This window comes from Coregonus lavaretus, assembly GCF_964263955.1.
Source record: "Coregonus lavaretus genome assembly, chromosome: 24".
NCBI classification, from domain to species: domain Eukaryota; kingdom Metazoa; phylum Chordata; class Actinopteri; order Salmoniformes; family Salmonidae; genus Coregonus; species Coregonus lavaretus.
This window is the reverse complement of record NC_140011.1, coordinates 30,968,450-30,984,085: the sequence shown is the minus strand read 5'-3', so window position 1 is coordinate 30,984,085 and position 15,636 is coordinate 30,968,450. Positions and strand designations below refer to the sequence as shown.

At 43.1% G+C, this 15,636-nt stretch overlaps 1 protein-coding gene across 1 annotated transcript; it reads left to right on the top strand.

Annotated features, from left to right (window-relative positions):
• Window positions 1–320: 320 nt before the first annotated feature.
• LOC311099457 (calsenilin-like) lies at window positions 321–12,699 on the top strand (the record flags this gene model as incomplete). Its single annotated transcript, XM_084140142.1, has 8 exons — window positions 321–378; window positions 8,087–8,211; window positions 9,069–9,138; window positions 11,511–11,581; window positions 11,692–11,799; window positions 11,964–12,068; window positions 12,319–12,381; window positions 12,652–12,699. 8 exons carry the CDS (start codon window positions 321–323, stop codon window positions 12,697–12,699), a joined length of 648 nt encoding a protein of 215 aa, XP_083996268.1.
• Between the last annotated feature and the right edge of the window lie 2,937 nt (window positions 12,700–15,636).

Genomic DNA, 15,636 nt, shown 5'->3' with positions numbered 1-15,636 from the left:
ATTGTTAAATCATGTTCTCTTCCTCCCCCTCTCTGTCCAGCCCATGCATTCTCCTCTGTGTATTCACTAACCCTTCTGTACCAACAGCCCTCTCTGAAGTATACTAACCCCTCTTTTGTGTAATGTACTAACAGTCCTTTCTGTAGTGTCCTTCCCCCTCACTCTGTCATCTGTTAACCCAGTTATATGACCCCCAGGCTGATGGGAAGGGGATGGACGGTGGCCTGCTGCCTGATGCCAATGGGATGGAGCCCAGCCCGGGAGAACGGAGGGAGGACAGAGGGAAATGGCAGAAGCCCCAGATCAGCCGTAAATCTCTGATGAAGTGCTGTCTCGTCAAATGGATCATCGACAGCACAACAAATGCACAGGGGCCAGGTAGGTCAGGGACAGAGCAGAACTAACTACCTAACTAACTACTGTAACTAACATGAGGCTCAGTCATCCCAGTCACTGTGTATGTGTCCTACCCTGTGTGGGATAGCTGGGGTGGAGTGAAGGCGAAGGCAGAGTAGAGGGGGAGAGGATGTAGGCTTTCAATCCCCCTGGCCTATACTACTGAATACATTCACTTTGATGCATCTACCCTATCTTATAGGACTATATTTAAAACTCTATCTTCTCTCTCTCGCTGTCTCTCAGTGGACGTCTGCCATGCTAGCCTCTCCTCTCTTTGTGTCACTTCAGTATACCAGCCAATCAATCTATCAATACATCTCTATTAATTCTAGCTCCCTCCACAGTCCCAGTAAACTGATTGCTGTAGGCTGACTGCTGAGTTTGTTCCTGTAAACTCTTCCAATCTCTCCTTTCATTATGTTTTTGTATGGTCTTTTATTTGTATTGATCTTTTCTTCTTTCCTTTTCCTTCAATTATATACGAATGGTATTAGGAGGCATTTATACTGAACAAAAATATAAACGCAACATGTAAAGTATTGGTCCCATGTTTCATGAGCTGAAATAAAACATCCCAGAAATTTTTCGTACGCACAAAAAACGTATTTCTTCCCCAAAAATTGCCACATTTGTTTACATCCCTGTTAGTGAGTATTTCTCCTTTGCCAAGATAATCCATCCACCTGACAGGTGTGGCATATCAAGAAGCTGATTAAACAGCATGATCATTACACAGGTGCACCTTGTGCTGGGGACAATAAAAGGCCACTCTAAAATGTGCAGTTTTGTCACACAACACAATGCCACAGATGTCTCAAGTTTTGAGGGAGCGTGCAATTGGCATGCTGACTGAAGGAATGTCCACCAAAGCTGTTAACAGATAATTTAATTTCTCTACCATAACTTAGTTTTAGATAATTTGGCAGTACGTCCAACCGGCCTCACAACCGTAGACCACGTGTAACCACGCCAGCCCAGGACCTCCACATCCGGCTTCTTAACTTGCGGGGATCGTCTGAGACCAGCCACCCGGACAGCTGATGAAACTGTAGGTTTGCACAATCAAAGAATGTCTTACCAAACTGTTAGAAACCATCTCAGGGAAGCTCATCTGCGTGCTCGTCGTCCACACCAGGGTCTTGACCTGACTGCAGTTCGGCGTCGTAACCGACTTCAGTAGGCAAATGCTCACCACTGGCACGCTGTAGAAGTGTGCTCTTCACGGATTAATCCCGGTTTCAACTATACCGGGCAGATGGCGTTGTGTGGGTAGAGCTGTTTGCTGATGTCAACGTTGTGAAAATAGTGCCCCATGGTGGTGGTGGGGTTATGGTATGGGCAGGCATAAGCTACGGACAACGAACACAATTGCATTTTATCGATGGCAGTTTGAATGCACAGAGATACTGTGATGAGATCCTGAGGCCCATTTTCATGCCATTCATCCGCCACCATCACCTCATGATGGAAGTCCTGGGAGCTGAAAATGTCCCAGTTCTTCCATGGCCTGCATACTCACCATACATGTCACCCATTGAGCTCTTGATCGACGTGTACAACAGCGTGTTCCAGTACGGGCCGACATCCAACAACATCGCAGAGGCATTGAAGAGGAGTTGGACAACATTCCACAGGCCACAATCAACAGCCTGATCAGCTCTATGCAAAGGAGATGTGTCGTGCTTCATGAGGACAAATGGTGGTCACACCAGATACTGACTGGTTTTCTGATCCACGCCCCTACCTGTTTTTAAAGGTATCTGTGACCTAATTAATTCATTTCAATTGACTGATTTTTTTATACTTTTTATATTTTGGTTCAGTGTAGAAAGCTTAAAGATATGATTGAAATAAAAGTGCCAGTGTTAACAGTAATATACAAGTCATCTCTCAATAGAGAGAGAAGAGCTGCCTCCAGACAGAGACTATGGCCTGTAATTAAGTCAAATTACTAATTACTTTCGATTCAAAGCCTTTGTGGATTATTTTGTTTTAGATAGTTTGCCATACCGTTAACAAGTACAACACATGCAAATAGAGAGACATCCAGGGCTATATAAAATATTGTTAAATAAGGGTGTTGAAGAAATAATATGTTTTTCGCTTTTCTGTCCAGCACCTGAAATAGTTGGATGTGCATATTTTTCCTTTTTCATGGGTTGAAGCATGAGCTGAATATGGAGGCAATAGTAGTGTCTGTTGCTGCTTATACCCCCTGTTTACGGCAAGCGGTACCGGAGTGCCAAGTCTAGGTCCAAAAGACTTCTCAACAGCTTCTACCCCCAAGCCATAAGACTCCTGAACAGCTAATCATGGCTACCCGGACTATTTGCACTGCCCCCCCACCCCATCATTTTTACGCTGCTGCTACTCTGTTAATTATTTATGCATAGTCACTTTAACTCTACCCACATGTACATATTACTTCAACTATCTCAACTAGCCGGTGCCCCCGCACATTGACTCTGCACCGGTACCCCCCTGTATATATAGCCTCCCTACTGTTATTTTATTTTACTTCTGCTCTTTTTTTCTCAACACTTTTTTTGTTGTTGTTTTAATTTTACTTTTTTTGTTAAAAATAAATGCACTGTTGGTTAAGGGCTGTAAGTAAGCATTTCACTGTAATGTCTGCACCTGTTGTATTCGGCGCATGTGACCAATAAAATTTGATTTGATTTGATTTGATTTGATTTACCCTCGTTTTCTCTACATATCTAAATGATTGACATTGCCCTTCTGTGCGTGCAGACTGGGGCTAACATGTACATGTGCACTCACCAGAGCGAAGAGACCCTTACCCATTCTCTACCCCCAAACCCTAATCCCGCCCCCAAATGAACGCCTTCGTCTTCCTTCTGCCCTGCCTCAACTCATCCTACTCCAGTAAGAACCCCAAATACAACCATGTCTAAGGATTTCCATCTGCTGGATAGTATCACTCATTACATGATACAGTAGAAGTACTCTCTATGTACACCAGATGGTGCTCTCACTCTCTCTGGTAGTCTCACAACTTCTCAGAATTGTTAAAGTGATGGAGTGAGAGAGTGAGAGGGGAGAGAGAGAGCCAGTGAGAGAGAGAGAGAGAGAGAGAGAGAGAGAGAGAGAGAGAGAGAGAGAGAGAGAGAGAGAGAGAGCGCTGTACTGTAATCGTTTGGGTCTATGGACCTTAATACTGCTCTCATTACTGTTGTTAATGTTTGATCTGAAGAGTATGGAAATGCCGATATGCCATCCATGTCAGTCTTTTATGTTAGATAGATCAGCACTTTGTACTGCTGTCTTTGTTTCAAGGCCCTGGCTGTGAATAAGGAGTTTTTGTCCCCGCCCCTCCGGAAACCTCTTTCTCAAAGCTAAGGCTCCGGATAACATTCTGCGCATGTGGTATTTTACGCACACTACGTAGCTGCTGCTCACATATAGATATAGACTTATATGGGCAGAAAGCTTAAATTCTTTGTTAATCTAACTGCAGTATCCAATTTACAGTAGCTATTACAGCTAAAAAATACCATGCTACATTCACCTCTGAAGGTAAATAATGTACTTACATCCAGTAATCTTGCTCTGATTTGTCATCCTGAGGGCCCCAGAGATAAAATGTAGTGTAGTTTTGTTTGAAAAATCAATTTTTATATTCAAATGGAGGAACTGGGTTCTACAGTTTGACCTCTGACTCTACACCCACCAAGCCCGGCCATCTAGATGTGTGAAGGTTAGTGTATTTTCTGTAGGGAAGCTAATGATCCATTATGACATTCCTGGGAGTGTGCAAACTTACATTTTGTATCACTATAGCATTTTTGTATGTTCTCTATAGTTATGTACTTCAAAACCAATTCGGCACATTTGGGAAAACTCCTGGCAGACTTGATACAAAATATTGTGTAGTGATGTAATTCTTCACTGGATCAGTCTGAAACTTTGCATACACACTGCTGCTCTCTTGTGGACAACATCTAAATTACATCTAGAATCTTACATCACTGTCGCGCCTTTCTCTTGCATTTAAAAAATGATGCAACAAAAAAATCAGGTGCGCTCTTGCTGTCCTTGTCATGCGCGCTCCTTGTATCTTGATAGAATAAACGTCTTTATTCTCTTCACAGACCGCAAACTAATCATGCTTATCACATTTCCATTGCTTTACATAAGGTATTGACCTCCAGAATCATAGAGATATATATTTTTAACAACTACCCTGCCTATAAAAGCTTATGTGAGAAGCTGATCCATCAAGTCAATTGATTAAGACATAATTCTAATGTCATATATAATTTTCAAACATTCAGTCACTTGTTGATATTTTGCTAACATTATAAAAGCAATATGAACTAGAGGAGACAATGGCCTGTGCTTAAATGTTTATTTTATCCACCTCTTTAAGGAATACCTGGGATAGGATAAAGTAATCCTTCTACCCCCCCCCCAAATTTTTTTTAAATAAAAATAAAAATAATTGTAAAGTGGTTATCCCACTGGCTATAGGGTGAATGCACCAATTTGTAAGTCGCTCTGGATAAGAGCGTCTGCTAAATGATGTAAATGTAAATGTAAAATTTTTATTTTATTCCAGGTCATCAGTTTACATTGTGTTACTTTCGTATCACCCGTCTCTCCTGTAATTTCTCCCAGGCTAACACCCAAGCCTAGCTAGCATGATACTTGAAACCTATGCAGTCATTTAATAACTAGATGGGTTAAGAAAATGACATGTTTGGAACCTTAAACAACTAAACACAACTCTACAACCAAAAAACACTTCTGGGTCCATTTTTTAAAACTTATATTGCTCAAAACCACTTTTTTGTTGATAACTCGGCGAAACATGATCGGACTGGGCTGTTGTTTTGCAGGGAGGTCGTACTCCACATTAGGAATGCGCTGACCTCACTGCGACATTCTAGCTTCTGTGTTATCTGAGAAAATGGGCGTTACTTTTGCACTGTGTTACTTTCGTCCCGGCTCTCCCCTGCAACATGAATCAAATAAAATAAAATAAAATTTTATTGGTCACATGCGCCGAATACAACAGGTGCAGACATTACAGTGAAATGCTTACTTACAGCCCTTAACCAACAGTGCATTTATTTTTAACAAAAAAAGTAAAAATAAAACAACAACAAAAAAAGTGTTGAGAAAAAAAAGAGCAGAAGTAAAATAAAATAACAGTAGGGAGTTGTTGAAGTTTCCCCCTCCATGTCATTGAGGGGGAAGCGGCTGTGGGAGCACTGAGCAGAAGCTACGTAAAAGAAAAATCCTGCACTTGGCGCAGAAATCTCCATATGAATAGCCAAGCCTAGTCGGATTCCAGAAAAGTCTTCCAGTGAAGTGGTCAGTGCTGCTTAAGTGTTTTCCTGATAGTGTCCACAAAGTGCAGCACCTTTATGTGCAGCATCTCTGGGCACTTAGAAGAGAGAGTCAAGTGGCTAACTCCATCTAAATCTCTCTCTCTCTGTGTCTTTGGTAAAATGCATTTCTGGCCTGTTCCCATTCCAGTCCTAAAACCAGCATTTTGCATCTCAACGATTGATTTATCCTCCACCCTGCCCCCTCTCTCAGCTCCTGCTTAAACTCATTCCATTAAGATGTGGACACTCCTCAGTTATGAACTCTACCCCTCTTCGTCTCTTCTCTTTGTCTTGTTTACGCCCTCGCAGTCATGCACACCACCACAACTGATATCATGAAAGCGTTGGTGGATTGTAAATGAATGGAGAACATTGTTGCTAAAACTTGACAGAGAGTAATAGGATAGGAAAAAACATTAGGCCACTCTGTCTACCTCCCCTATTTAAAGTCCCTTATTAAACTCAACTGGAACATCAGTTTTTGATATCTGTTTGCTGAATTAGAAACACAATGTGGGGTTTCTTTGTGAATTCATCCAGTGTTATGTTTGATGTGAGTCTGCCTATATGTGCTATATGTTTCAATGGTAGGTAGGCAGCGCCACACAGGGCAGGGCAGACTCCTTCACTCTAAGTGCTGCTGGTCATATTCCAGCCATCAGCGGATGTGGATCAATGCCTGGTTTACAGCTTTACATCATCCTTGAAATGCCTCGTCAAACAAGGAAACACTCAGACCGTCAATAAGAAACTATTAGTAAAGAAACACACATCATCCCTCCGGTCTCACTGCCCTCCTCCCCCCTCTCCCACATCTTTCTTGCTCACTCAAACTGGAGACTGCACAAGCGAAGAATTCCTGTCTTGATGGACCTGTGGGACGGACTTACCCAAAAAGGGAGACACAGGGGTTGCAACTCTTAACTACAGAGGATACTTCACAAAGGATGGAGAGATTTGGGAGATTAAATAGTATACCATTGTTTTTTAAAACTCAAAACCATGCACTGGACCTGGATTTAGAGGGACTTTTGGAAGACAAAATATTATCAACAAACTCACCTTTTTGCTTTCACTGGAGATCAAGGGGTTAAATGAAGGGCAGCTGAAACAGAGTGACTGTTATTGGATCTTTACCTTGTTCACCCATGAAGAGCATTGTCACTTGCAGATTTCACCTGCTTTAACAGTGTGTGTGGGTGGGAGGATCGGGGGAGTAAAGTGCAAGTGTGAGCAATATATTTCAGTGTTTGCAGCTATTTTTCAGGCATCTTGTTCAATTGTTTAATTGGATGTTATTTTAGACACACACATACAGCAGCAAATATTTGTAAAGTTATGGAATACACATCCTATATGTTCAGGGCTGGCTAATAGAACGCATGTAAAGGTTCTTACTCAAATCAATCAGCCATGGTGCTGGATGGCATGGAACTGATTACAATTACTGTAGTCGTTGGCCTATTTTTTGTAATGCTCAAGCAGTTTGGTGTCTGGGAGCCCTTGTCATTAGATGGTAAGTAACAGGGACAGACTCCTCAGTCCCTTTTCTGATCAAGGCCATCATATTCCTCACAGATAGACAGAAGCTTCTTGTACTGTGTTGTTGATAGTTGAAGCTACTTGATTTCACTGTTGTCACCTTATGAGAGACAGCTGGCTTCCACTGCATATTAAGACAAAATGCCTCAAGACACAAAGGTCTCATGTCTTATTACTGGTGGATAGAAATATAAAATATTTTAACCTCCCAAAAATACTGTGACCACCTGCTTAACCTGATTGTATGTGTTTCCCCCTTTCTCACCTCCTCACTTCCCTATACTTCAATCTCTTCCTCACCCCATTCCTCTCTCTGATGTTTGTATTTCATAGATGGTGAGCACACACACAGTAGTAACTCCATGTATTCTTCATTTCCTTTTGTCTCGACTATGCTTTAATCTGTGCCCCACTCTCTCATTATATACATGTATATACAATTTGTTTTGTCTCTCTCTGAGTGTTGCTTTCTTGTCTTCCATTCATCATCCTCTCTTACTTTATTATCCACCTGTTCACCATCTTTTTCCCTTGAAAAATTGTATTGTACACCATTGTCCTCCAATCCAATTTCTGTGTTACCCACCACACAAATTTCTCTCCCTCCAATTTCTTCCGATTATCCCCACATCTTCTTCTCCCGATTTCAACCTTTCTCATCCCCTCCTGTGCTATTTTTGCCTCTCCCTGAATCCGCATTCTCCTCTCCTTTTCACCTCTCCCCTTCTCCCAACTCCTTCCTTTCCCTGAGTTGTCCTCCTCTCCCTCTCTCCCTCTCCTCTCTCAAACAGAGAGTAGTGAATGTGAATTGGAGCTTTCTACTGTTCGTCACCAGCCCGAAGGCTTAGAACAGCTCCAGGCCCAGACCCAGTTTACCAGGAAGGAGCTGCAGTCGCTCTACAGAGACTTCAAAAACGTGTGACTGGGACTTGGCTGGGCTTAGAGCACCGAGTGGGAGTGGGGTGGAGGTTAAATAAACACTGTCAGGGACTTGAAGGACTGCAAAGATATCGTCTCACAAAATGTTTTACATACTTACATAGCTACATACATTTACACAGATATTTACACATACTGCAAGCCGTTAGACATACAGGTAACTGCCAAAATAATGGAAACACTTGAGTAAATGAGGGATACAAAGTATATTGAAAGCAGGTGCTTCCACACAGGTGTGGTTCCTGAGTTAATTGAGCAGTTAACATCCCATCATGCTTAGGGTCATGTATAAAAATGCTGGGCAAACCATTATTTTGGCCATTATTTTGGCTACCATGGCTATGCCCCCATAGTATGACAATGCCCCCATCCATAGTGCACGAGTGGTTACTGAATGGTTTGATGAGCATAAAAATCATGTAAACCATATGCCATGGCCGTCTCAGTCACCAGATTTCAACCCTATTGAACACTTATTGGAGATTCTGGAGCGGTGCCTGAGACAGCGTTTTCCACCACCATCAACAAAACACCAAATGATGGAATTTCTCACAGAAGAATGGTGTCACATCCCTGCAATAGAGTTCCAGACACTAATAAGAATATATGCCAAGGTGCATTGAAGCTGTTCTGGCTCACGGTGGACCAACGCCCTATTAAGACACTTTATGTTGGTGTTTCCTTTATTTTGGCAGTTACCTACTTATTAGGCGTTTACAAGCTGTTAGACACATCTATTTTCACAGATATTTAACTAAATTTAAACATGCATACAGTACATACAAGTTAAGTAAGACAAACTTATTAAAGATATTTTCACTTCTCTCTGAACAGGAGTGTCCTAGCGGGCTGGTGGATGAGGAGACGTTCAAGACCATCTACTCACAGTTCTTCCCCCAGGGAGGTAGGAGTCTCCCCTCAAGAGATGCAAGGGAGGCACCATGGAATAGTACAGCAGATGGGTGGAAGACGCCCTTTCAACTGCCCCTACTGTTGTCAGCTATTTCAACCTGGACTCAGAGGTAGACGTAACATAGTAAATGTAAATCTGTGACACTCAAATTAGTATGATATGTTTTGTATGGTATTTATTTGTGGATGTCCATCATCCATTTCGTATGATATGTTACGAATTACAATTCGTATGATATGTTATGAATTGCAATTTGTGCAATATGTTACAAATTTGCAATACGTATGGTCAAATCAAATCAAATCAAATTTTATTGGCCACATGCGCCGAATACAACAGGTGCAGACATTACAGTGAAATGCTTACTTACAGCCCTTAACCAACAGTGCATTTATTTTTAACAAAAAAGTAAAAATAAAACAACAACAAAAAAAGTGTTGAGAAAAAAGGAGCAGAAGTAAAATAAAATAAAATAAAATAACAGTAGGGAGGCCGGGGGGTACCGGTGCAGAGTCAATGTGCGGGGGCACCGGCTAGTTGAGGTAGTTGAAGTAATATGTACATGTGGGTAGAGTTAAAGTGACTATGCATAAATAATTAACAGAGTAGCAGCAGCGTAAAAGGATGGGGTGGGGGGGGGGCAGTGCAAATAGTCCAGGTAGCCATGATTAGCTGTTCAGGAGTCTTATGGCTTGGGGGTAGATGTTGTTGAGAAGTGTTTTGGACCTAGACTTGGCACTCCGGTACCGCTTGCCGTGCGGTAGCAGAGAGAACAGTCTATGACTAGGGTGGCTGGAGTCTTTGACAATTTTGAGGGCCTTCCTCTCACACCGCCTGGTATAGAGGTCCTGGATGGCAGGAAGCTTGGCCCCAGTGATGTACTGGGCCGTACACACTACCCTCTGTAGTGCCTTGCGGTCGGAGGCCAAGCAGTTGCCATACCAGGCGGTGATGCAACCAGTCAGGATGCTCTCGATGGTGCAGCTATAGAATTTTTTGAGGATCTGAGGACCCATGCCAAATCTTTTCAGTCTCCTGAGGGGGAATAGGCTTTGTCGTGCCCTCTTCACGACTGTCTTGGTGTGTTTGGACCATGATAGTTCGTTGGTGATGTGGACACCAAGGAACTTGAAGCTCTCAACCTGTTCCACTACAGCCCCGTCGATGAGAATGGGGGCGTGCTCAGTCCTCTTTTTTTTCCTGTAGTCCACAATCATCTCCTTTGTCCTGGTCACGTTGAGGGAGAGGTTGTTGTCCTGGCACCACACGGCCAGGTCTCTGACCTCCTCCCTATAGGCTGTCTCATCGTTGTCGGTGATCAGGCCTACCACTGTTGTGTCATCGGCAAACTTAATGATGGTGTTGGAGTCGTGCCTGGCCATGCAGTCATGGGTGAACAGGGAGTACAGGAGGGGACTGAGCACGCACCCCTGAGGGGCCCCCGTGTTGAGGATCAGTGTGGCAGATGTGTTGTTACCTACCCTTACCACCTGGGGGCGGCCCGTCAGGAAGTCCAGGATCCAGTTGCAGAGGGAGGTGTTTAGTCCCAGGATCCTTAGCTTAGTGATGAGCTTTGAGGGCACTATGGTGTTGAATGCTGAGCTGTAGTCAATGAATAGCATTCTCACGTAGGTGTTCCTCTTGTCCAGGTGGGAAAGGGCAGTGTGGAGTGCAATAGAGATTGCATCATCTTTGGATCTGTTGGGGCGGTATGCAAATTGGAGTGGGTCTAGGGTTTCTGGGATAATGCTGTTGATGTGAGCCATGACCAGCCTTTCAAAGCACTTCATGGCTACAGACGTCAGTGCTACGGGTCGGTAGTCATTTAGGCAGGTTATCTTAGAGTCCTTGGGCACGGGGACTATGGTGGTCTGCTTGAAACATGTTGGTATTACAGACTCAGTCAGGGACATGTTGAAAATGTCAGTGAAGACACTTGCCAGTTGGTCAGCACATGCTCGGAGTACACATCCTGGTTGCTAGACGTTTGCGTTATATGCCCACCCGTCCTCCCCGACCAACCTAATTTTTGGCTTAAGTAACCATACCCAACGTATCATATCATACTAATTTGAGTATCACAGATTTACAGTTATTATATTATGTCTCTGAGGCCAGGCTGGCTATTTCAATGGGCTGTTATTTGATAGAGAGCATTGTATTACTGATTTGGAGTAAACATTTTATCAAAAGATGCAAGATTCTGACAACTCAGAACCTCATCGATTGATATATAGATGCTATAAAGACTGACCCATTTCACCCTGAGCAAAGTGGATGAAAGTGGAAAGAGAATAAATAACCAACTGTCACCCACTGTATGCCTGCCTAATGTTAACTATATCATTGTAATCACTTCTCAGATGCCACCACATATGCACATTTCCTGTTCAACGCTTTTGACATGGACAGAAATGGCACTATCCATTTTGAGGTAAGCAAAGCTCCTTTAAAGTAAGGTAATTTCCTCTCTAGCAATAAAACCTTCCTGAACAATCAATTAGCCATCCCAATAACCTGCTCAATCCCCCCCCACCCCACCAGGACTTTGTGATTGGACTATCTGTACTGCTCAGAGGTTCGGAAACAGAGAAACTCCGGTGGGCCTTCAATCTGTATGATATCAACAAGGATGGCTGCATTACCAAGGAGGTACAGTGTAAGGCTGTGCCTTGCATAGAGAGAGTTCTACTGCTAGACAGACAGACATAGCACTGACTCATGACTGTGCGTGTGCGTCCGTGTGTGTGTTTTTGTGTGCGTGTGTGTGTCTTTGTGTGTGTGTGTATGTGTGTGTTGTGTGCACCTGTGTACAGGAGATGTTGGCCATAATGACGTCCATCTATGACATGATGGGCAGGTATACCTATCCCAGTGTACGAGATGATGACCCATCTGAGCATGTGGACAAGTTCTTTCAGGTACATTAACCCCCAAGCGTATAACCCCCTCCCATCCCACCCCCATGTCTGACATTTGACATGTTGTTTAAAACCTTCTGTCCTTCTGTTTGTATTGTTTCTGTCCTAAGGCTTTATTGTTTGGTTATTGTTTGATGAGAACTCTCGTCTGTTTTAATTTTCCCAACCTTAAAGCTTCACATTGTGTCACTGTGGAGGTTAGTAGTACTGTATGTAATCATACAAGATCTTTAATGGCCATCTTTAACAGAAAATGGATCGGAACAGAGACGGGGTTGTGACCATTGATGAGTTCATAGAGACCTGTCAGAAGGTAAACACATCCTCCACAAGCTTTACTGGTGAAAAGATGCCCAGACAAGCCACTGGCTATTACATGGTTTTAACTTGTCTGGCTAACATCCCAGGTATTCCTGTAGTTGGTAGACAGCAAGTTCTGTCAGGTTTGTCTTACAGAACCAGCACAACATGTCAGAGGAGCATAAAACATATGAACAGCTAAGAACAGTACTGCCATAAGTAGTGTTCAATTGACATTGTGTCCAAAACAACAGATTCCTTAACTCTTAATTTCTCTCACCAGGATGAAGATATCATGGCCTCCATGCAGCTCTTTGAGAACGTCATCTAGATCTAGGAACGGACAGAGAACATGGATACATATATAAATCCTGATGACCTTTTATTGAGTCCAATAACAGACCCTACAAGCCCCTCCCCTCTTTAACAATAACAGACCCTACAAGCCCCTCCCCTCTTTAACAATAACAGACCCTACAAGCCCCTCCCCTCTTTAACAATAACAGACCCTACAAGCCCCTCCCCTCTTTAACAATAACAGACCCTACAAGCCCCTCCCCTCTTTAACAATAACAGACCCTACAAGCCCCTCCGCTCTTTAACAATAACAGACCCTACAAGCCCCTCCCCTCTTTAACAATAACAGACCCTACAAGCCCCTCCGCTCTTTAACCCCTCACCGTTTGATAATTGAAGATGATTTGCACACATCAAAATGAGGACAGTAAACATTTAGCAGGGGGCATAGGGGAAATGTGACTCTAAACATTTAACTCCATTATGTATGGTCCTGCTGACAGTTCTACTTTCCTTACCAGGGAATGGCAACATAAGAAGTGAAATGTTAGAACACTGTACAGTAGTATGTCTACTGCTTATGCCTGAACAGATTATGATACTTTGCATGTTTGCCTGGGAGTAGTGTAAGTTAATGTTAACACAGTTGAATGTAAGTATGAATTTTGTTATTGAGTAGCCTGAAACAGTTCAAATATTATTGTATTTGTTTGTGTGTGTGTTGGGGGGGTTATAAGTTGATATTCACACAATCACAGGAGGCCGGTGGCACCTTAATTGGGGAGGACGGGCTCATAGTAATGGCTGGAACGGAATAAATTGAATTTTATCTAACACATCAAACTCATGGTTTCCATGTGTTGTGTTACCATTCCATTCACTCCATTCCAGCCATTATTATGAGCCATCCTCCCCTCAGCAGCCTCCTGTGCACACAATAGCTTAGAAATGTAAAAGCTTTTAAAATGTCTGTACCCTCGGGTATAGCTCATCAGCATTGTGATTGGAAGGTGGGATTTATTGATCTTGCCATATCATATACCTACTCGCACCATACATACAGTACAAAACAATCACACTAAGGTACTTAAGTGTTACCCAGAAATGATTTGATATTGAGATCAAAATGGCTGCATTGGACTTTTAAGTTACATACACCATGACCAACATTGACATGTGCATAATGTTTTAGCCAGACTGGTCTGACAGCATTCCTGCCAGATACAACCAGAGGGACATCCCACTGGGCAAAAACTGGTTGAATCAACGTTTTGTCGTTATGAACATGAATATTTGAAATACATTTTCTGAATCAGTCATCTAAAGTAATGATTTGGTTCTGAGGATAGTAAGAGTACAGTTAAGATGGGTCGGAACTCAGACACTGAGGCTACCTCTGTATTGGAGTGTTGTGAAGCAAGTATTTTTTTGCACCGTATTTGTGGAACAATCTTGAACATTTTCTTAAATTGGATGCCTTGAGGGCAATACAGAAACCTGACTGAGGACTGATGAATGTGTTTATTTTTATGACTGTGTTTTGTTTCTACTTGCATTTTGTAATTGTATTTGATGTGTGCCTTTCTGTAATTTCTGTAATTCAGGGCTTATCTGTTCTGATAAAATAAAGGATGAATAAAAAACACTCAATCATGCATGATACAGCATCACTAGTACAATGGAGAATAGAATCATAGTGTTTAATGGATCAACCAAACTGTACATGCTCTTGTGTTTATTTGTTAATTGTAAAAAGTAAAGATGTGAGTAACAGATACACTACATGACCAAATGTATGTGGACACCTGCTCATCGAACATCTCATTCCAAAATAATGGTCATTAATATGGAGTTGGTCCCCCCTTTGCTGCTATAACAGCCTCCACTCTTCTGGGAAGGCTTTCCACTAGATGTTGGAACATTGCTGCGGGGACTTGCTTCCATTCAGCCACAAGAGCATTAGTGAGGTCGGGCACTGATGTTGGGCGATTAGGCCTGCCTCGCAGTCGGCGTTCCAAATCATCCCAAAGGTGTTCGATGGGGTTGAGGTCAGGGCTCTGTGCAGGCCAGCCAAGTTCTTCCACACCGATCTCGACAAACCCTTTTGGATGAACCTCACTTTGTGCACGGGGCCGTTGTCATGCTGAAACAGGAAAGGGCCTTCCCCAAACTGTTGCCACAAAGTTCGAAGCACAGAATCGTCTAGAATCGTCTAGAATGTTAAGATTTCCCTTCACTGGAACTAAGGGGCCTAGCCCGAACCATGAAAAACAGCCCCTGACCATTATTCCTCCTCCACCAAACTTTACAGTTGGCACTATGCATTGGGAAAGGTAGCGTTCTCCTGGCATCCGCCAAACCCAGATTCGTCTGTCTGACTGCCAGATGGTGAAGTGTGATTCAACACTCAAGAGAACGCATTTCCACTGCTCCAGAGTCCAATGGCGGCGAGCTTTACACCCCTCCAGCCGACGGTTGGCATTGCACATTGTGATCTTAGGCTTGTGTGCGGCTGCTCGGCCATGGATCCCCATTTCACGAAGCTCCCAACGAACAGTTATTGTGCTGATGTTGCTTCCAGGCAGTTTGGAACTCGGTAGTGAGTGTTGCAACCGAGGACAGACAATTTTTACACGCTACGCGCTTCAGCACTCGGTGGTCCCGTTCTGTGAGCTTGTGTGGCCTACCACTTCGCAGCTGAGCCATTGTTGCTCCTAGACGTTTCCACTTCATAATAACAGCACTTACAGTTGACCGGGGCAGCTCTAGCAGGGCAGAAATTTGAAGAACTGACTTGTTGGAAAGGTGGCATCCTATGACGGTGCCACGTTGAAAGTGGCTGAAATAGCCGAATCCACTAATTTGAAGGGGTGTCCACATACTTTTGTATTTATAGTGTATTATAATCAATCTAGTATCCTTGCATGATCAGTCTTGTTCTAAAATGTGAAGAAGGAGCTGCATCCACTTA